Source organism: Kryptolebias marmoratus, linkage group LG16 (assembly GCF_001649575.2).
Source record: "Kryptolebias marmoratus isolate JLee-2015 linkage group LG16, ASM164957v2, whole genome shotgun sequence".
NCBI classification, from domain to species: domain Eukaryota; kingdom Metazoa; phylum Chordata; class Actinopteri; order Cyprinodontiformes; family Rivulidae; genus Kryptolebias; species Kryptolebias marmoratus.
Window position 1 is genome coordinate 7,876,450 of NC_051445.1, and position 20,703 is coordinate 7,897,152.

Sequence of the window (20,703 nt, forward strand, 5' to 3'; positions counted from 1 at the left end):
GAGGAGATAGATGTTATTCAAAGTCATATAATTTATTATTCAGGGATCATAAGAACATAAAAGTTTGTGAAGTTCATGATGACAAACGATTCAAAGTTCTTTTCTTCTTCTTTTCTACTGACTAGACAATTGACAAACCAGTTCATTATGACCACCAGTAGGCTGGCGTGCAAAACTTAAGACCACTGAGTTGAACAATTTGGCCCAATTGACCCAAAAATGGTATGAAGTGAAGAACATGCTTGTTGGCAAGGTCTCAGTTGTTTTGCACATAAAGAGAAGGTTGCTGAGGACTTTAGGGCTGCATACTTTTATGGCTCTAATGACACAATTCATACCACATATGTTTTATTAAAATTATTTTTGTAAAACTTGTGGAAGTAAAGAGTTTGTTTTATATTTTGAACAACTGAAAAATATGTTGATTGAATTGTTTTGGTAATTTTTCAGACAAAGAAGGGAGGAAAATCTCCTCGGCCTTTTTATAAATCGCTAGCCCATTAAAACCAAATTTGGAGCTATTGTTTGTGCAGAATATCATTTTAAGCTTTTAAATTCCAGCATTAACACATGATTGTCAGCAGCGTATAAAACAGTGAAATATTAGCCCTTTCTTGTTTGTAGTCTCAGATTGTTTCATCATTAATCTGATCAAGGGACTCCTTTTAACTCCTGGTTCAAATTTTCACGGATCAGAGCAGCACTGATCGTCATTGTCAACGCTACCCACATACGTAACCCTTTGCCACCACTTCCACTGTTTATCCAGTCCACCAAGCACATGAGCTGCCATAATGACACTAATTGCCCAAGAGTTTGCTTTTACTCTGAGTAAGTTGTTGTGCACGACATTGTGTTTTGAGAGCCATGTGTCTTGCCTTCATAACTTGATCTGCTTTGCAGACACCAAAAACTGCAAGGAGAAAGTGATGCATCTCATATCAACCAAACTACTACAGTAAACTCTTTCAAAGTGCACCGTTTGATATAGTTCAGGATAACCTTCTTTTATTTTTGATGTCATACTTTGCAAAGAGTACCTTTGTCTGATAACACACAGTCCCATTCAATTCAGTCAGTGTTTTTTATATATATAAATTGCACCATTACAATCAAAATTAAACAGAATTTGAATATAAATATTTGAAAATAAGTGCCTTTGTAGACAGTTGTCAAAAAGCACAAATGACCTGACACTACTAACACTGGCCACTACTGAACCACAGTGCACTGCACATAAAAACATGGCAGTGGATGGTCTTCTCTCATCTGCATTAGAGAAATTAGAGACATACTGTGGGTGTGATGGATGCGCTGCTATCCCCAGGTGTGTTTTGCAAACATTAAAAGAAGTAGATTTATTGTTGAATGGCTCTGTTTTGTATTTCAAGATTGCAAAGAAATGAAAGACGCACAGTACCTCCTGATCCAGGAGGTTAATGTGTGTCTATGCTCAGCTGTCAGATGTAATTGAAGGGAACAGCTTAAGAAAATGAGGTGGCAGGGATGAGGTCTTTAATTAGACCAAGATCACGGGCAGAAATGAATTAGAATCAGCACTCTCATTACCCACTGCAAACTGGAGCAGCACAACAGCGAAAACTTCAATATACCTGAGACATTGTTACTATGTAAATTAGGATTTTTAAAGGGGCTTGCTGTAAATCTCTTGAGTGAATCAGAATAAACGAGGGAACCTGTGCTGTAACCAGTATTAATCTGTGTGTTTTCACATCTGGTGGATAATTTCTCCCATAAACTCGGAGGTGTCATTATTTCCGAATAAGGTTCTGCATGTTAAAAGCTTAATTTAGCTTGACTGACTGCACCAACGTGGAACCCATATGCCATCTAGTGGTGAGGTCTGAGGTCTGAGGTTAAGTAATTGGAAATACCTTTCATTAATAATACTTGTACTGGTTTTGCCACCGAATGACGAATGGTTTTGATTTATAATAAAACTTAAAGTCATCTCATTAACACAGCAGAGCAAACATGCAAATGAAATTAACGCTTAAGGAAAACAATACTAACCGATAACTAAATTGGTATTTTATGATTTGACTCAGATGCGCATTCACTGACTTAAACACCCTGCTTTATTCACATTACAAGTCACGTTAACATTAAATGAAAATGTTCCCTTTGTCTGGTCTTTCAGGCAGACTTTCTCCAAAAACTGACTCCAAATGCAGCCACTTAATTGGTCAATCATGCTCGCTGTAGTGCCTGGGAAGTCAAGAGCAGGAGATAATTTACCCACATACCTCACTCTGAAAGAAACTAGCTGTATCTTACAAAAGTCGCTCAGTCAGTCAGTTTTTCTGCACGTGTTTGTGGTGCAGCTTGCAACCAGGACTGATGCTTTATGAAGAGGAAAACAATGACACGAACTTCCGCTTTAAGACATTTCTCTCACCAAAGTTAAATAGGTGGGTTTATGTGTGTTTAATGTGCTAGAGTCTGTTTGCAGCTAAAAATGTTAGTTACAAAGCTTGGTTGGACGTAACCTTTGGGTTGTAATTCTGTTAAACGTGTACGCCAAGTGACCTTTTTAACTTCAATTAGGATGTTTCGGACACGCTTCAAAGAAAAAAAAATGTAGCACAACAAGCTGCTGAGCTTGAGGAAGTACCTAATTTCCGCTCTTGAAAGCCAAACTTGTTATGAGAAGCTGAACTAAAATAACCGCGGCAGCTCAGCTTCATATCCCCCCCGCATATTTTCCCGCCTTAACATTTTATATCAATCTAAGCTGCAAAAATATATGTTGGTAAAACAAAAGCAAAACAACAACAAACAAACAAACACAAAAATCCCCTCCAGTTAAGAGTGCTATGTGTTTTATTAGATAATATTTATATTTCCATTGTCACCTTTTTATATATGCTTGGCATATTTGCTTATTTTTATTTAGTTTGAACCTTTTTTAGTTTTCTTAAAGCCCTTCTAAGAAAAGCACTGCTAACAAATTAGCTTAGTTGGCAAGAACAGTCGAAATGTTGTTTTTTGTTATTTATCTATTTGTGTCAGTCCCACTACAACAATTAAATCAACTTTAAATGCAAATAAATGAATGGAAACTACCTTCAAAATTCAAAAGCTTAAACCTGAGACTGACACTTTTTTAAATTCACTGTTCATAGTTTACCGTTTCATTTCTGAGGCTTGTTTAAAATGATTAAATCCACATTTTTCTATCCTAGATTTTGCATTAACCTTACATTTAACAAACTGAACAGATTGAACTTGTTTTAACACTAAACTGCACACAAAGCCTTGAACTTTACAGTAATGTTATTAATCAAATTCTTCTTCTTCTTTGTTGTGTTCAGTTTTTGTGTGCCACTATGAAGTACATCCTGGTTACAGGTGGAGTTATATCCGGTATTGGTAAGGGTATAATTGCCAGCAGTGTTGGAACAATCCTTAAATCTCGCAGCCTTCATGTCACAGTCATCAAAATCGACCCATATATCAATATTGATGCTGGAACCTTTTCACCGTATGAACACGGTGAGTAATTTAACGCAAGCAGCAATAGGAATATTTACTGGCATTGATCATCTGCTGCTTCGTTTAATTATGTGAACCCTGCAAACTGCTTAAGGCATAGGTGTATTTTTGCGATAGCAATGAAAGCATTTCGAATGTACTGTTAAAACAGCAAAAAAAAAAAATATATTTTTTTTTTCTCAGGTGAAGTGTTTGTTCTTGATGATGGAGGGGAAGTGGATCTAGACTTGGGAAACTATGAGCGTTTCCTCGACATCCGCCTTATCAGAGACAATAATCTCACCACCGGAAAGATCTACCAGTCCGTCATCAACAAGGAGAGGAGAGGAGACTACCTGGGCAAGACTGTACAAGGTTAGAAACAGCCAACTTTGCTCACTTATTTTTGTTTGGTGCTGAACATAAAGCTAGACATAAAAAATATGGCAAAAACTAAGGGGTGAGTTATTGAAATTCAAACAGAGAATTTCATCAGAACACCATTGATGTTATTAGTAGCTGTAAAGGCAAATATTCAACACTTTTTGGAAACGTCATTTGGAAATGCATACAAAATGGCATTACCATAGGCATGCTTGAGAATAAGTAGTGCTTGATTTGCTTTGCAAATCTCTTATTATTTTTTTTCTTCCTTTTATTCCCTGCTTGAATGTTTTCTCAGTGGTACCCCACATTACAGACGCCATCCAGGAATGGGTAATGAAGCAGGCGAGGATATCAGTAGATGATGATGGCGTGGAGCCTCAAGTGTGTGTTATAGAGGTAAAGAGCTCTCAGCAAGTGCTTCATGATGATATCCAAGATTAATTTTGTCCATAGAGCAAATGGGAACCCACCCTTGTTTTCACCATGTCAGAATTTCGCATTAATGCTCCTGCGGGTCATTCTTAAATGATTTGTGACCAAGATGTTATTTTTTTTTTTATTTTTTTTTTTTTAGTGAGTTAGAAAAATTGAGGTTTTGGATCAGGTTTAAACTCAGCATACGGCCTGAAGCAATAACAGATATCTGCAGCATTCAGCAAATCACTCTTCCTGTTCAAATGTGTGTTTCAGTGAAGCCAACACATAAAATCATTTTCGAGAGACTGAAACAAAATCAAAACATTTAATGGGTTTTTATGTGATCGGGGCGGTAAAATGCTCCCGCTCTTTCAGAAAGGCCGTGTTTCCTGCCAGGAAATAAAAAAGGACAGTGATATTTGCTGTAGACAAAAAAATGATAAATCTCGGTGTTATAAATCAGTTGTCTGTTTATGGGATGCACTGTAAAGCTTAATTCTTCTTTTAAAAACTTTCAACAGGAAAGCATTAGTTCCTCATAAGCAGACTTATATTAGCATCCTGCCTCCAGCTCTTCTCTTCATAGAGCATACTTCAAACCTGTTCTGACAGTATTGTGGGCCACGTGCTCCTGACAACACAATATTCTTTTTAAGACTGTTAGAGATTGTGAGGCATGAGGAATCGTCCACCTGTGTGTTCATGCATGCATAGTTGTGGTCTAAGCAGTTGTTTTGTGTCAACAGCTGGGAGGCACAGTCGGGGACATTGAGAGTATGCCTTTTATTGAAGCTTTCAGACAGTTCCAGTTCAAGGTGAAGAGGGAAAACTTCTGCAACATACATGTCAGCTTGATCCCACAGGTATGGTTCACTTTAGGACATGGGCCTCATGCAGTCTTCACCATCTTCACCATGTACGACAGGATAAAAGGAATAACTATACCAGGGGTAGAAACTAACATTAAAGTCTTCAACATATACTCTTTACCAACTATTTTACTCCCCAGCCCTCAGATCGAGTAAGTTAAAACAAAAGAGAGCTGAGAGGAGAGGGAAAGAGAGAACTGAAAGAGTCACGTATCACAGAATTATCTGCTAATATCGGGCCCAATTATTGAATCACTACTGTTTTGTTTAACTCTGTCACTTAATGTAGAACGTTTGGCACCAGCTGTGTGGCAGGTTAGCGGATGTTTAACTGCCTGATGGCAGAGATAACTGCTGTTGGTGCTCAGACACCTTTAATATCCAGGCTTGTATGGAGTCAGTGCTTCCACTGCAGTGCTTTAATACTTTCTTGCTCTATTAAGAACATGTTTGGTGTTTCAGATCAAGAAAATGCCAAACTAAAAAAATAATAACAGACTTGTTTTGCATTTATGGAAATGTACTCTTTGTTTTCAGCCCAGTAGTACAGGGGATCAGAAAACCAAACCGACCCAGAACAGCGTCCGGGGGCTCCGAGGGCTGGGCCTAACTCCAGATTTGGTGAGTTCTTGAACTTGGCATTCTCTCTGGATTTAGGAGCTCTTTGCCACACAATTCTAGGACAGTCTTTTTAGATTACAGTTTCTTTAAACAGTCCTGAGTATCTGATGAGGATTAGATGTGGCATTAGTTGGTGTGTTGTTTTTTTAAGAAGATAAAAAAACACTCCTTTCAAAGTTCCCAAGCACTTTCTGTTGTAAAAATATAACACAATATGCTGTATGCTGTCCTCTTGATATGGCCCAACATTTGTGGAGAAACTACTGTTCTGGTTTGATTCAAACAGCTAAAAACACAACAACAGTGTGACACACAAACTGTTTAGTACTGTCTCCCAGCAGCATCTTAAAGTCTGTGGTAAAGATTTATCGCAAATTCCCTCTTTTCTTTTCCCTTCTGTCTTCCCTAACCCCCCCTTCACTACATCCTCACTTTCTTACGTTACACATTCTTGCTTTCTGCCCTCGTTCACTTTGTTATGATCAACTGATGGCATTATTAAAATATCACACTCCTTTACACCTCTGTTTTTTTTACCTCCATTGGGGTGAGAAGTCTCTTTAGTTCTTTTATTTTAGTACTTTGTTCATTCTGTTTAGGTTGAACATGCAGGCCAAATGTGACCTATTAATTTTTAATTAATTTGCTCTTTTAGATTTATGGCTCATTTGTGTTTGTGCCCCTTTAATTATAGCTCCCTTGAATAATTTAATTTGCTTGATTTAAGAAATAAATCTCTTTAAAAGTACACTTTAATTGCCTTCTTTCCTGCATTCTTCTAAGATGCCCATGATGATAGTCGGCCTCTCATTTCACACCCGTAACTGCCAGAAATCATTTAATCCACTTGCAGAAAAGATTGAAATGACAATAATATTCGGAACATTTCGCTATTAGTAAAGGAGAAGCGGCCTTTTACCACAGTTATACATTTTATTTTCTGTAGAATATCTAACTGTCAGATAAATAGCAATGAGAATTGATTCCCATCTTCTTGTTATTAACTCGTCAACAGCTTTGCTGTCAGAGCCAAGCAAACATGCAAGCAGTTACTAATTTGAGATCGTTGAGGCAAATTCTGCATTTCTTTTTTTTTCCTTCAGTTTTCTCCAGCAAGAAAAAGCCAGTTTGATGTTAAATTGTGTCCTGTTGTTGTTTTTATTTGTTACAAGTTGTTTTATTGTGTAAGTCATGATGTGTGCTATGGCAAAAAAAGCAAAACAACAAACTTTAAACTTTATTTAAACATTTTTCAGACATTTGTCAGTCTTTGTCGAAATAAACAACCCTAATTAAAAATGTCTTGTTATCTAGTTACCATAAAGAAAAACAGATACTGACTAGATGTTCCCAGGTCAGAAACAAAGTCAGTGAATTGTGACTTTTCAGCTCTTCAGAGCAGGAACATCAGTGTGTTCTATAAATGAGTTATCGAAACAGTTTTAAAGTTCACACCTTCTGTTGCACAGCTTTAAGTGATGCCTAAATCCATATTTTGATTGTCAGATTATATGCCGCTGTGCGACTCCTCTCGAAACATCCGTCAAAGAGAAGATCTCCTTGTTTTGTCATGTGGAGCCAACTCAGGTATTGTGTTATCTTGTCAATAAATAACACGGGTCTAAACTAGATGTAGAGTTATAGAAATATTTCTATAAGAATCACTTAGACTTGTAGACTTGTATGCTAGTACTGTTTGTGTTAATTCAAGGGAACTGCAGCACAGTACAAGAACAAACAATTTGCAACTTGAAGCACAAGTGCTACTAATTGTGTCATTAATTGGATATTAAAAGCATAACGCTTCAGCACATACTTGAAGAAATGCTGCACACAAATGCTTTTAAGTTAAGTTCTCATAAAAGCTATCAGGTATAAAAATGATTGTTGACATTTACCATATTATACATTTAAAGTTAAAATTGAATCGTCAAAATAGTGTTTAGCCGTACTTTTATTTTGGATGCAAATATTATAAAATAACCCCTTTTCTTACCATTTGCAGGTGATCTGTGTTTATGATGTGGCTTCGATTTATAGAGTGCCTCTGCTGCTGGAGGACCAGGGTGTTGTGAACAACCTGTGCCAGCGGCTGAAACTGCCTGTTGAGATGAAGCCCAGGAAGATGCTCCTAAAGTGGAAGGAGTTGGCTGACAGGTCAGGAGGTGTTTATAGCTGCTTATGTTTCTAACTGAACCCAAATACTTCACAGTTATGGAAAAGTTCGCTCAATCACTGATACCAGTAAAAGTTGTGATGAACCAAAGAATATTTAAATCTTAAAACGAGTCTGTTTTATCCTCCTTATTGTCACTTCCTAATATGATCACACCGGACCAGGACATACAGCATTATTATGAATCAAAAATTAATTTGCTTTTCTTTCAGAACTGATCGTCTCTTGGAACATGTTTCTATAGCCTTGGTGGGAAAATACACTAAGTTGTCTGACTCCTACACATCGGTTATTAAGGCCTTAGAGCACTCAGCTCTTGCCATCAATCACAAACTAGAGGTCAAGGTATGGACATTTTTAACACTTTGTACAACATTAAGAATCGGATGTCTCAGATAACTAGTAGAACCTGTAAAATGCCACAAACATGCCTGTATTTATGCAGAACAAAGTGTTGGCAGGATGTTGACTGAACTTTTCTAACAGCTGCTGTTTGTTGTTGTTAAAGTACATCGATTCTGAAGACTTGGAGATCACGACTATACAAGATGAGCCGGTTAAATATCACGAAGCGTGGCAAAAACTCTGCAGTTCTCAGTGAGTGGGCAAAACTGGGAGAAAGTTGTGATGGTTAGAAGAAAAGTGCAATTTTCCTTATCCATGCCACATGATGGCAGTGAGAAAACTGTTTATGAAAAATTCAAGAAAATATTTACAAAACGTTTAAAGCGCTTGTGTACACAGTGGAGTGGTGTAAAAAATTCCACCAACCGCCCATTAATGAGACATGAAGAGTATCACTGGTCATAAATTTCAACAGATGTGTGCAGAAACTGATCTCTAAAATTACAAATCTGTCTCTTAAGCAGCATAATTAAGCTTATTCACATTTCTGTAAATAATTAAGCTTCCCTTCACTAACTGCAGTAAGTGTGACTGGAGTGAATTTTAAAGATGTTAATGTCTGAATAATGACAAACAAGTGATCGAACACATTTAGGGTTTTACATAAAACGAGTAGACCTGCTGATGTTGAGTTTGGTGCTCAGCTGGCTGCTGACTGTGACGCCGGCTGTTTTTATCTGCATGCGGAGGAGGAGGGGGGGCTGATATCTGATCACTCAGGCAGATTTTACTGTCAGGTCTAAACACTTGTACTTAAAGCTGTCCACTTGTGATCAGATCATTCATGACAGGTCTTCAGTCTCAATTTTATTTTAGAGGTTTTATGAAAATGTTTGCTCGGCATCACACCTATTATTTAAAAATGTGTGTAAATCTCCCAGTTGTGTGTGTAAGTTTATCCAGATTAAAAGTGAAAAGCAACACGGCGGGCTTTTCTTTCAACAGCGGCGTGTTGGTACCTGGAGGGTTTGGAGTACGAGGGACAGAAGGCAAGGTGCTGGCTATCAGCTGGGCGAGAAAGCAGAATAAGCCATTCCTGGGTAAGAGACGTCTCGTGTGATTTATTACATTTTTGCTGTCGGCGATATGATTTTGTAAGGTGTAATTCTGCAAGCAGCTCTGATGAAAATCAGTTGACAGCTGTAACTTAAGATTAGTAAAGTTTGGAGCTGAGTTGTATTACTGTGTGAGTGCAGTTAAAGTAACACCTAAAAACGTGTGCTTGTAAATGGGTTATATAACTCTAAGCAAATACAGCTGTGTTATTTATGGAAGCAGTTTCCCACAACAGGAATCATGTTCAGTCAGTCTTCATGAACGCTGCTTGTTTATATTATGCATGAATCCATCTGGTCTCGTTTTGTACAGGAGTGTGTTTGGGCATGCAGTTGGCAGTGTGTGAATTTGCTCGCAACGTTCTCGGATGGGTTGGTGAGTAGCTGTGCGGTTCAACTGGGTACATGTGAAAACCAAAACAAACGTAGAAGTGTAGTTTGATACCAGAGTTGGGCTTCGATCCCTTTCGCTTCTCGTTCACAGATGCCAACTCCACAGAATTTGATCCAGACACCAAACACCCTGTGGTAGGTTATATTTTTTCCCCTAGCTGTGCTTGTATTTCATTTTATCAGCATTGTGGCTCACCGTCCTGTTTGAGCTTGACAGGTGATTGACATGCCAGAGCACAACCCTGGGCACATGGGAGGAACTATGAGGCTGGGAAAGAGGCGGACCGTTTTCACTTCCAACACCAGTGTGCTACGTATGTGTCTTCCCGAAATGAAAGATGTTTATTCTTTCTTTCCAACAATTGTGTTTGTAATATCTGATGCTTTACTGTTGCAGGAAAACTTTATGGAGATGTTGACTTTGTTGAGGAGAGGCACAGACACAGGTTTGAGGTAGAGACCTAAAACAAGTTACTGAAGCTTTTTATCAGAGAGCACAAAATATGTAATTTGTACAAACTTTAATGTTTAAGATACAAAATCATTTTGTAGTTTGTTAGCCATCTAGACCATGTTACAGCAATTGCTTAAGGTAGGATAAGGTAATAGGCATTTCTAAAGAAACTGCCCTGATTAATCGCAGTTCATCTCATTCTAGGTGAATCCAGAGCTGAAACACCACTTAGAGAAAAAAGGACTTCATTTTGTTGGTGAGGATGTAGAAGGAGAGCGAATGGAGGTCATTGAAATAAAAGGTGAGTAGATAATAAAGAACAAGTATCCACGGGCTGCCATTATTTCATGCAACTTGAAAAAGACACGCTCTTAGGAAATTCCAAAGAGAGCTCATTTGTAATCGGATCCATTTTGAACCTTTTTTACCCACGAGTTTTAGTTACATGTGAGTTGTGTTGAGTGGGGTCGTTGTGTGGAAGAGATCATCACCAAATTAATTTGGTCTTTTATTTTCAGATCACTGTTACTTTGTTGGAGTGCAGTACCATCCAGAGTTCACATCCAGGCCCATTAAACCTTCTCCTCCGTATTTGGGTCTTCTGCTGGCTGCCGCAGAAAAACTTCAGTGCTACCTTAACAAAGGCTGTACGCTTTCTCCAAGGTAAACTATCAGCTGTAAGCTGTTTGAGACAGAAGTATGCATGAGGCTGTAGTGACACAGGCTGGATAAGCAACTTCATTACACTTCAGCAACACCAAAGTTCCAAAGTGACCTACAAAAAAGGAGGATTTTAGAGTATAAAGCGATTATTCCACTGGATGAGTTTGCATTTGTCTTTTAATCCAAAACGGTTTCTTTTATCTTGTGAGACTGAGTTTAGCAACTGTGTAAAAAAGAGCTCGCCTCAGGATGAGAGAGAAATACAAAGATCGGTTTGTAAATCTACACATGGAAGTTAAAAACAACAAAAGTACAAATTTTGCTGTTTAATGGTAAAAGCCTTCAAAGATTTGTTGTATTTGTGAGGACTGAATCTATTCAGAACCATCATGAGCCATAGATTTTTACCTCCAACATGGAGGTTAAGTTTTCACCAATGTTGGTTTGTTTGTTTTTCCGTCCATTCATCCGGTTTTCTGTCTGTTAGCAAGATTACTTAAAAACTAATAAACAGATTTTGACTACATTTTCAGAAAATGTTGCAGTTGTCCCAAAAAAAGTGATAAAATCTTAGTGGTGATTTTAGTTGTGCCCTTTTTTTTAACGACCCCATAGGCTCGGCAGAGGTTTGAGCTCTTCGAGTGCTTCTAGTTTTATCTAAGATTTTTAATTTTACATTTTAACTTTGTGTCTTTTTTAGTCAGTTGTGTTTTTAGTTAGTGTTTACCTTCAGTGGGGTTGCATTTAAAAGGTTGAAGCTTCAGATGTTTCTTTTTAGCTTAACTTTTAACAACAGGATGCTCATAAAGCATTATTCATGAGCATATATTTATTTATGTTACTTTTTTGCATAAAATATATTGTTAATCAGAGTAGCCAAATGTTTTTATTTCTGATGGGGTTTACTTCTCCTTTTTGAAACTGTGCCCTGGTTTGGGAGTAACACGTGACGTTGTGCTTTTATAAATATGTAACAGTGAAGAACTTCATTCTAATTTTATGAAATATAAATCAGAGTGACCTTTGGAAAGGATATTAAATTTCATAACTGTAGCAGTAGCTTCATTACTTAATTGAGCAATTAATATAAATTATGATTAGAATCCAAGGAGTAAAGAGTTTTTCAGTTCAGATTTACAGGGACATTATGTCACCATTGGAGTCACAATAAAAATGACATTACATTTTATAATAAAATGTTACTGCTGTAGGCCTCTTTTTATGCATTTGTTTCTCCTTTCAGGGACAGATACAGTGACTGCAGCTGTAGCAGCTCTCCTGATGTGGACATCGATGAGCTGAACTTCCCCTCTCTATAGTGTTGGCTTTTTTTTTCTTATTTATGAAAAAATCCAAGCCCCAGGAGAAAAAAAAGAATCAGGAATGCCCTAAATTGATGCTGCAAAAGACACACTTTTATTTAACTGTTTTCCTTTTTTAAATATCATTGAAATTTATTTTTAATAATTTGTATTTGAAGTCAAAAATTGATTTTACTGATGTTATAAAGGAATGTTATGAAATGTATCTTTGTATTTAGCTGCTGCAGTCAAAACAAAATGGATGAGAGTTTTCAGGAGCCAACCTGTGGCTGATAGAGAACAGCTGCTGAGCATTAAAATTTACAAAAGGGTAAATAATAAATGGTAAATCAACAGCAGGCGTGACAAAGGATGAGGGATGAGTCAGGATTTGCTTTCAGGTTTGATCTTGTGGCACCCCTCTTGCAAATCAGTCAGTTTTTATATAAAACATTTATATAAACAGGAGGTTGGACGGTTGTTGCAAGAAATTGTCTGCAAATTATTCTGAGTTGAAACCCTACAGTTTATCTCGCTGAGATATTACTGTCTTGGTGCATTTTCTTCTGTTTAATATGAGCTTCAGGTTTTAATTTTTCTCTGCACTGAATCCAAATATGTTTGAGATTAAAATGAGCCACACAGTTTTAGTTTTTTTGAATATCTGCTTGTTATTTAGACATTGTTAAAATGAACGACTTGAACATTATTCTCTCACACGGACACCATGTTTTAATTTATTCAGTTTTTTTGTTTAGTTTTTATTTAGTCTAACTGTGGGATTTAAAACTGTTATTTTCTACAACTTAACTCAGCAGTTCAGAATGCCTTTTTAATGTTTCAGGCCTTTTGCCTCTTACTGTAAAACATGATTTTGAACTTTGTAGCCTTTCACTGTCATATCTGCCCCAGAACTTCTTAACTGATTTATGTTAATGCATTTAATCTTTCATAGTCGAACCAACTACAAACGACCTCTGAGTCAACAACTTTCTGACATTGACTGAGTTTAAAAATACATTATAAGAGTTTAAAGGCTGCACTTGATCTCTGTATTTCAGTGGCAGATAACTGGCATCATATACAAATAATTGTTTTTATTTTTTTTAATGTTTTGGTCAACCTGAAGTTACACAAAGACGCCAGCAGCATCAGTTTTTATGATGGTAATACAAATGCATAAAAAGTGACTTGTTTTATCATAAAAAGGTTTACATGCATGTATTAGGCTGTATGTGAGGATTTTTAAAAAAATAAATACTGTCTTAGTTCTTCTGATGTAGTCATGATGATTGAAGCTTAAATATAAAACATGATAAGTTCCTCCTAGAGGCTGCAGGAGTTTCTACATTAATAAAGTCAAAGTGCAGTTCAGAATAAAAATACTGACCTTTCATATGACTTTAAGCTTTAGTTTGATTCCTTGCTGAGGACATAAAATAAAAGTAAAATTAAAAGTTGTAAAGTATTTTAAAATATTTGCTGAATGTCAAGTGCTTTTTTGAAGAGTTAAAGTTGTATATATAAATACTAAATATAATTTTGTATACATGTAAGCATCTGCCGTGGAAAGCCTGTTGCAGCAACAGTTTTATCCCATGGGGCCTTTCTCAGAGAATAAAAAGCTCCAATTTGATCAACTTCCCTTTTCAAATAGCAATGTTTAATCCAAAGACAAGATCATAAAGTGACTAAAAATGGCTGCAAACCGGGCGCTAAGAGTTGCCAAAATCAGTCTTACGTTCCATGTTTTGTTCATGACGAGCATATGTGTTTGAACACCAGGAAACTACAGCTTCACTTGATAGAGTATCACACACAACACCAAACTTCCTCACACGTCTGGCCCTCCTTTTCCATAACAGCCTTCCTTGTGTCCTTTTGCTTTTGCCCCTCCCTTTGTCAAGTATTAACAGGCAAACTTTAGAAGTCCACACCCCTGCGCAGCTACTCCTGTGCACATGCTGGTAGCGTTTGGGATCCGCAGCTCAGATGAGAACTGTGATACTGGGATTAACTCAGTGGGACACGTTTTTCCTCACACCTGCTCTTCTAGGGAATTTGATGAGCCACCTTGGGAATGACACTGAGGTACTGACTCTTCAAATGTCTCTATAAACGTACAGCAGATTGGGATGGCTATGAACCCAGACTGAGCTTTTGTTTGTGAAATAAGTAAGGAGTGGCTGCTTGCTTGTTTCTCAACTTTTGGATTTTCAGAGGTAAGGAATCAGCCTGTTTGAAGATGGGAGTGTTTTTATCACTTGTAGGCTTCATTTTTATCAGGCTTTTTTTAATTTAAGCAATATTATCTTGGCTCTTCCTCATATTTCTCTAACTTTTCATAACCTGTTTTCGCTTTCACATTTTATCCCCCCCCCCACAAGGTGCCGTCATTGTCTCGAACGCTCTCATCTGAACTCCAGCAACAATGGACCTGACCTTATGGCAGTACCAGTTCCGGATCATCATGCTGGGGGACTCGACGGTGGGAAAGTCCTCCCTGCTGAAGCGCTACACTGAGGACTTGTTCCTGGATTCCATCAACCAGACAGTAGGTGTAGATTTCTACGTGCACTTCCTGGAGGTGGAGCCCGGAGTCCGTGTAAAGCTGCAGTTCTGGGACACAGCTGGGCAGGAGAGATTCAGGTGAGCGCCATCTGACATCAGCTGATGTAACAGTCACGGCTTAACATCGCTTCATGAGCAGACCTTTAATCTTTGGATTCTCTGCACAGTTAGAATGCATTATTATACTATCAACCTGCACAACAGTTTTAAGGCATCAGACTTTTACGATATGGTCCTGTGCCACTTTTTATAGGCAGATACACATATGAAGGTATTATTCATATTGTGAATATTCTAAAAACATTTAGTGTGCATGCAAATCTAGTGTCCAAATACACAACTCTTGATCATTCCAGTCGCCTCCAAGCCGTTCAGCTGTGTTTCCTTTCAGCTACGACTGTGCGTCAACCCTCAGCAGATCAGTCTGCAGTATGGACAGAAATGCAGCATGTGCGATTCTTAGAGAGGGCAATGTTTTTCATGCTCAGCGTATTTAATGAAAAAAAAAAAAACCCAGGAGTAGCATGTTTCAGTCTGCCTGTAAATTTATCATTTCAGTTGCCCAGCTGAATGAACTGTAACAAATTGCAAACGGTGCCTGTTTGTGTTTATCTCAACTCTGCATGATATCTGCAGTCTCACACGTCAGCTAAACGCTCAACAGAATTTAAATTGTTTTTAATAAGAATTACATTTAGTTAGGTGAAACAGTGTAAAGAATCCTTACCAGACCTGCCTTAAATAATAGTGACTCTTAGGGGATCTACATTTGTGTTTACAGTTTCATGATTAAACATAGTGATTATCAGTTCCTAACAAAGAGACTATCAGTCCGCTTATCTAAAAGAATTTGACTCATGCAGGGCAGCTGCTCAGTGGAGAAGGAAACAAACTATTTAGAAAGTCTGAACTCTGTACTGTCTGATTTAGGTTTTGGGAAGTTTTCATGTGTTGAAATGTAAACATTCCTTTCTCTCATTTCTCTCTCGGCCTTATCTCTTCCCTCAGATCAGTGACCCGTTCCTACTATCGAAACTCAGTTGGGGGCCTGCTGGTGTTTGACATCACCAATCGAGCCTCCTTTGACAACATCAAAGAGTGGCACGCAGAGGTGCGCGAGCGAGTGCAGCCACATAAGGTTCTGTTCGTCCTGGTGGGTCAGAAGGTCGACCGGGACGCCGACAAGGCGAGAGAGGTGAGTCGAGAAGAGGCGGAGAAACTGGCCGGACAGTTAGGGATGCCTTACGTGGAGGCCTCTGCAAAGACTGGACAAAATGTAAGGGAGGCCTTCGAGCTCCTAACTCGACGGGTCTACCAGGGTCTTCTGAGCGGAGAAATAGACCTGCAAGAGGGCTGGGATGGTGTCAAGTGTGCTGCCCCACAGGCGCTTCGGTTACAAAGAACCAGCACGTCTCAACCCAGCACAGCTCCCCAAAACAACAAAAAGTGCTGTGGGTGAATGGTTGACTGGAGACAGTCAGCTCATGTTACTGTAGGACTCACCTGCCCACCTGGATGTGGGAGTTAAACACGCAGATTACACACAAATTCAGGAAGTTGGATTTGTGTGTCATTTGTGACCACCATAAAAGATATTTACATTGTTTTTTTGTCTCACTTTGTTGCACAGATAAGTCTTAAAAGTTGAGGAACATAAGAAACTAATAAACCCAAACATAGGTTAAGTCTGAGGACATTTTTTTGGTTATTACACCACCAGAGGTCTGACATTTCACTACTGTAAACTGATTACTGTTCAGAGTACATCAACTGAATGCTTATTTAGTAAAAGTTTAAAAATGAACTGATCCTACATAAGTTTCACTATCGTGTAAATTGTTACAAATACCCAACACTTATTTATACAACCAAATGGTTACAAAATTGTGAGACTCTTAGCTATAGATTTTCTTTTTTTTTTCCTGTAAGGACTAAACTCTTTTTTTGTGTTCTGCTGTTCACACTAATGAACTGATGAGCTCATCAGAGGGAGCAGAAACGGTAAAGGTGTATTACAGGTCATGAGGTGATATCACATTTTGTCTGCTATTGATTTTGTACCTCAGGATCTGGAGCTGACCCTGGAAGAGTGCTTTCTAAGACTGGAAGGAGCCACAGGGCATCTCTTAGGGGTTAGAAGGTGTAAGAAATTTGAATTGGTTTCACTCTTTCAAAGAGCACAAATGCGTTTAGTGCATGACCACACTAAGAGTGTAACTTCACAAAAGCTTTAAAAAGATGATGGAAGTCATTGAACTACATACACAAATGGGAATTCTTTTCTCTGTGTTTTGCTCTGTCTGGAAATGGCAGTAGTACAGGTACTAAAGGTCTAAATTGTGATTAAAAAGCCTTGCCTTTATGTGAACTAATCTCAGTTCTTTGTAGTTGTAAATAAAAGGCATTGTTACAATAATTGCGCTGCGTCTTACAAGTGATTGACTTGCTTTCGGGTGATGTTGAAATTAAATAAAATCTCCTGGGTGCCTATGGATATTGCTCCTTTGAAACATTTTATGAGGTTCACATAGCAATTATGATTCATCCAACGAATAGAGTCCCTCTTGTTCCGAGAAACTGTGCAGTTTCCTTTGCTAAAAGAAAATGACAGGTTGTTAACAGCTGTTTTTATAAATTATTCTCAGCTCTTGGTTTTCTCCAAGTACTCAAGTGAACCTGGTTGACATCTTACCTCAGTTTGAGCATCCAAAGCACTGCACTCGACAGCAGTGTGTTATTTTGAAATCAGACACTTGACATAAGGACAGTTTTAATACGTGACATTTGCTTTGGCATAGTTACAAAGTAAAACAAATTCTACTCACTGAAAACATTAATTTTCCTTATATTTAGAATAAGTGTCAAGCTGAAGTCTAGCAACATATAATCCAAACTCCAAACATATTTTTAAGTAGTATTATTTTATTTCTTTAAACTTACATTGGAAAATCCAGCTGAATATTATTTCTTCTATTATTAAATTCAGTCTGCCAAACAAAGCAAAACAAACAAACAAAAAAAAAAGAGTGTAAACAAGGAAGTTCTTTGCTCAATGACTGTCTTATTGGCAAGATAACATGAATTCTTATTTAAATAGACTGAAGAGTCGGTAAGGCTAACATCTACATGCTTAGAAGTCTCAAAAGCCCAACCACATAACAGCAATTGTGACATTACAAAAGGTATTCCAGTAAATATTTATTGACAAAAATTACAATGGAGTTCTGTCTTAGCGCAGTGGTAACATAAAGTAAAAACATATGAATGCTATTGTTGTGCACTGACAAAACACTCAAAAGTTTAGGAGACATGGCAATAACACAGTTTATTTCAAAAGAAATACACCCTTCACCAAAAACACTTATCTTGTTTTGTCAAGAAAAGAAGAAGAAGAGAGAGAGAGGGAAAAAAAAACAGATTGGGTACAATAGTTTTTGATGCTACTTTTTGGTTGTCTTGCGGATCAGTGCCATTCTCTGGAACAAAAATAAAAGCAAACAATCAGGACAGTAAAAAGTAAGGTTTCTCTACCCGTGCAACCATCTATGTATAAACCCATCACCAGAAACACTCTGACACAAATTGGTCCAATACAAAAACAGATTTTTGTTGTTTACCTGTTTATGAGCCTCTGTGGTGCAAGCTTTCTTGAACGGTCTGATTTCATCTGACCCATAACCAGGGATCCACATGTTCCACTGACGCTCTAAGAAAAGCAGAACAAAATCCCATCAGGAAACAGCCGACAAGTCCATGGCTCACAGTCATACTGAGCAACATCAAACTCTTTTTACACAGTCACGTCTGCAATCAGTGTCACAATATTTACAGTAAGCATCCAACTAATTCATCCATCAGATTAACTATATGTGGCTCTGTTATGAAACAAGGCCGAATACCAAAGATTAGGATGTGTCATTCACTAATAAAAAGATATTCTCCCACTTTTTTTTGTACAATCTCTTGAGACAGATACAAACAGTTGTGAAAGTATTAGTTGTTGAAGTTTTGCCACAAAGTCCTTCATAACTTACCTAGATGTAACTGAACATCTTTAACCTCCAACGTGTTGGATTTGCGATGGCGTGCTAGTTGACAGGCTGCCGTCACAACACTTTCTATAAAGTCATCTGCAATTTGAAGCAGCATCTATGGAGAGACAGCAATTTTCAGAAGTTTATAAAGATAAAAATTAAATTATAGCCACTGCAGAAGAAGAAGAAGGAAAAAAAAGCTCACTTTCAGATGCTCATGCCACAATTTATGGAGCCAGACTTTTCATTTAATATTTCCAAATTCAAAAGAAAAGCTTTATGTGTTGCTGTTCAGTGTGTTTAGGATATGAATTTCAAAGCTGTTTTTGTTTATCCTGCATTTTAAATTATTCTTAAGGGTACAGCATTGAAAACAAGTTAAAGACATACCTCTTCAACATCCTCATCCAGTTGCTCATTTGGGTCAATTTCTCTAACCAGGTCCTGCAGCTTCTTCTTACTGAGCACCTGAAGAGAAAAAAATAATAATAATTTACTTACAAATAACCACAGAAATTGTTATGATAGGATTACAAAAGTTGCCACAAAAAATTCAATTAGGAATCGCTCTTTGTCAAATTAAAAAATTTGAAAAACAATACAGTTTTAAACGTTTGCCCTTACAGAGAGAGAAACAAGTGAAAAGCCAGACAACAAAAAGTGAAATAAAGAATAACAAAAGAGAACTAACCTGAGATCCCTCCGGGCTGCTTCTGCCTGCAGGACCTGTAGGCAGACTCTTCACTATCATTGGGGTGTTGTTAGCCATCCTGGTGGCCACAAACGAAGGAGAGGTAACCTGTGGTTTCTGAAGGAAGCCAAACTCAAGCGGTCTGTGTGTGACAGTAACAGTCCTGAAGGACCGTCCAAACTGGGCACAGATGCGATGGATTACCAGGAACACCAAATCTGGGGCAAACAATCAGAAATAGAACAGAACAGGTCAGGTGTGAGTAATAGAGCCCAGCAAATGGATTGATCAGAATAACTGTCCTGTAATCTATTATCTGAGTGTCTAATATGAGAGCTTTACTTTCGCTTAAATTGATTTTAAATAGGAAAAAATACACTCCGTTTTATTTTAGAAGACAAATAAGAATAAATTGACTATAATATTTTACGCGCTCTGGATTTTATTTTAAATATACAGCCACTCTGGCTCATTTCAGCTATACTTCTTGCACACCGTCAAACAACGCTAGTTTAGCTTAGGACTAATGTGAACAGAGTGAATTAAATAACGTCTAACTCGATCATTTTATTTAAAAGAAAATAACGACAGTAGGCAGCATGTTTGACTCAAACAACTGACTAACACACCAGCAATATCAAAATCTACATGCTGCTAAAAACAAAAGCAGCTTTTCGTTTTTGACGTTAGCCCTCGCGGCTAACGTTAGCTGCTAATCCTGTGGCACAGCTCTTCACGCACGCCGCACGTCAAAACTGCATTAATTTGCGAACTTACCCCGTTAAATAAACACTATCTGTCCATATTTAATTGTTGCTCCAGCGACAATGTGAGCTAGATACGAAAATAATCCTTTATTTGCCTCCGCACAGAAAAAACAAAACAGCGAGACTGTTTTTCAGCGTTTCCGCTCAGCTTGGGTTCATTTCCTGTCCCCGTGTCGCCTCTGCTGCGCCTCCTGCTGGACATTCGTGGAACTACATCAACATTAGGTTAAATTGAGAGCGAATCGAAAGCTACTTATGAACACAGAATATACAGGTGCTGGTCATAAAATTAGAATATCATGAAAAAGTAGATTGATTTCAGTAATTCCATTTAAAAAGTGAAACTTGTATATTATATTCATACATTACATACAAACTCATATATTTCAAATGTTTATTTCGTT

At 37.8% G+C, this 20,703-nt stretch overlaps 3 protein-coding genes across 4 annotated transcripts; 2 read left to right on the forward strand and 1 right to left on the reverse strand.

Moving 5' to 3' along the window:
- The first annotated feature begins 1,973 nt into the window (after positions 1-1,973).
- Positions 1,974-13,511, forward strand: LOC108235336 (CTP synthase 1). The gene is made up of 18 exons (XM_017415276.3): positions 1,974-2,432; positions 3,336-3,516; positions 3,700-3,870; positions 4,178-4,278; positions 5,046-5,162; positions 5,706-5,789; positions 7,296-7,376; positions 7,795-7,946; positions 8,178-8,310; positions 8,474-8,562; positions 9,316-9,410; positions 9,739-9,801; positions 9,910-9,953; positions 10,036-10,132; positions 10,216-10,271; positions 10,477-10,573; positions 10,791-10,935; positions 12,179-13,511. The coding sequence occupies exons 2-18, from the start codon at positions 3,351-3,353 to the stop codon at positions 12,252-12,254; spliced, it is 1,767 nt and encodes a 588-aa protein (XP_017270765.1). The 5' UTR covers positions 1,974-2,432; positions 3,336-3,350; the 3' UTR covers positions 12,255-13,511.
- Positions 13,512-13,728: 217 nt separating this feature from the next.
- rab42b (RAB42, member RAS oncogene family) lies at positions 13,729-17,223 on the forward strand. 2 transcript variants are annotated; one of them, XM_017415280.3, is made up of 3 exons: positions 13,729-14,327; positions 14,624-14,885; positions 15,816-17,223. In XM_017415280.3, the coding sequence occupies exons 2-3, from the start codon at positions 14,668-14,670 to the stop codon at positions 16,264-16,266; spliced, it is 669 nt and encodes a 222-aa protein (XP_017270769.1). In that variant the 5' UTR covers positions 13,729-14,327; positions 14,624-14,667; the 3' UTR covers positions 16,267-17,223. The 2 variants fall into 2 exon arrangements, with proteins under 2 accessions (XP_017270769.1, XP_017270768.1); XM_017415279.3 differs by having other exon boundaries at positions 13,763-14,458.
- Positions 17,224-17,992: 769 nt separating this feature from the next.
- On the reverse strand, positions 17,993-20,474 carry taf12 (TAF12 RNA polymerase II, TATA box binding protein (TBP)-associated factor). Its single transcript, XM_017415299.3, has 6 exons — positions 20,310-20,474; positions 19,533-19,750; positions 19,232-19,309; positions 18,842-18,956; positions 18,425-18,513; positions 17,993-18,283 (listed from the first exon to the last, which is right to left on the reverse strand). The coding sequence occupies exons 2-6, from the start codon at positions 19,608-19,610 to the stop codon at positions 18,248-18,250; spliced, it is 396 nt and encodes a 131-aa protein (XP_017270788.1). The 5' UTR covers positions 19,611-19,750; positions 20,310-20,474; the 3' UTR covers positions 17,993-18,247.
- Positions 20,475-20,703: the final 229 nt, after the last annotated feature.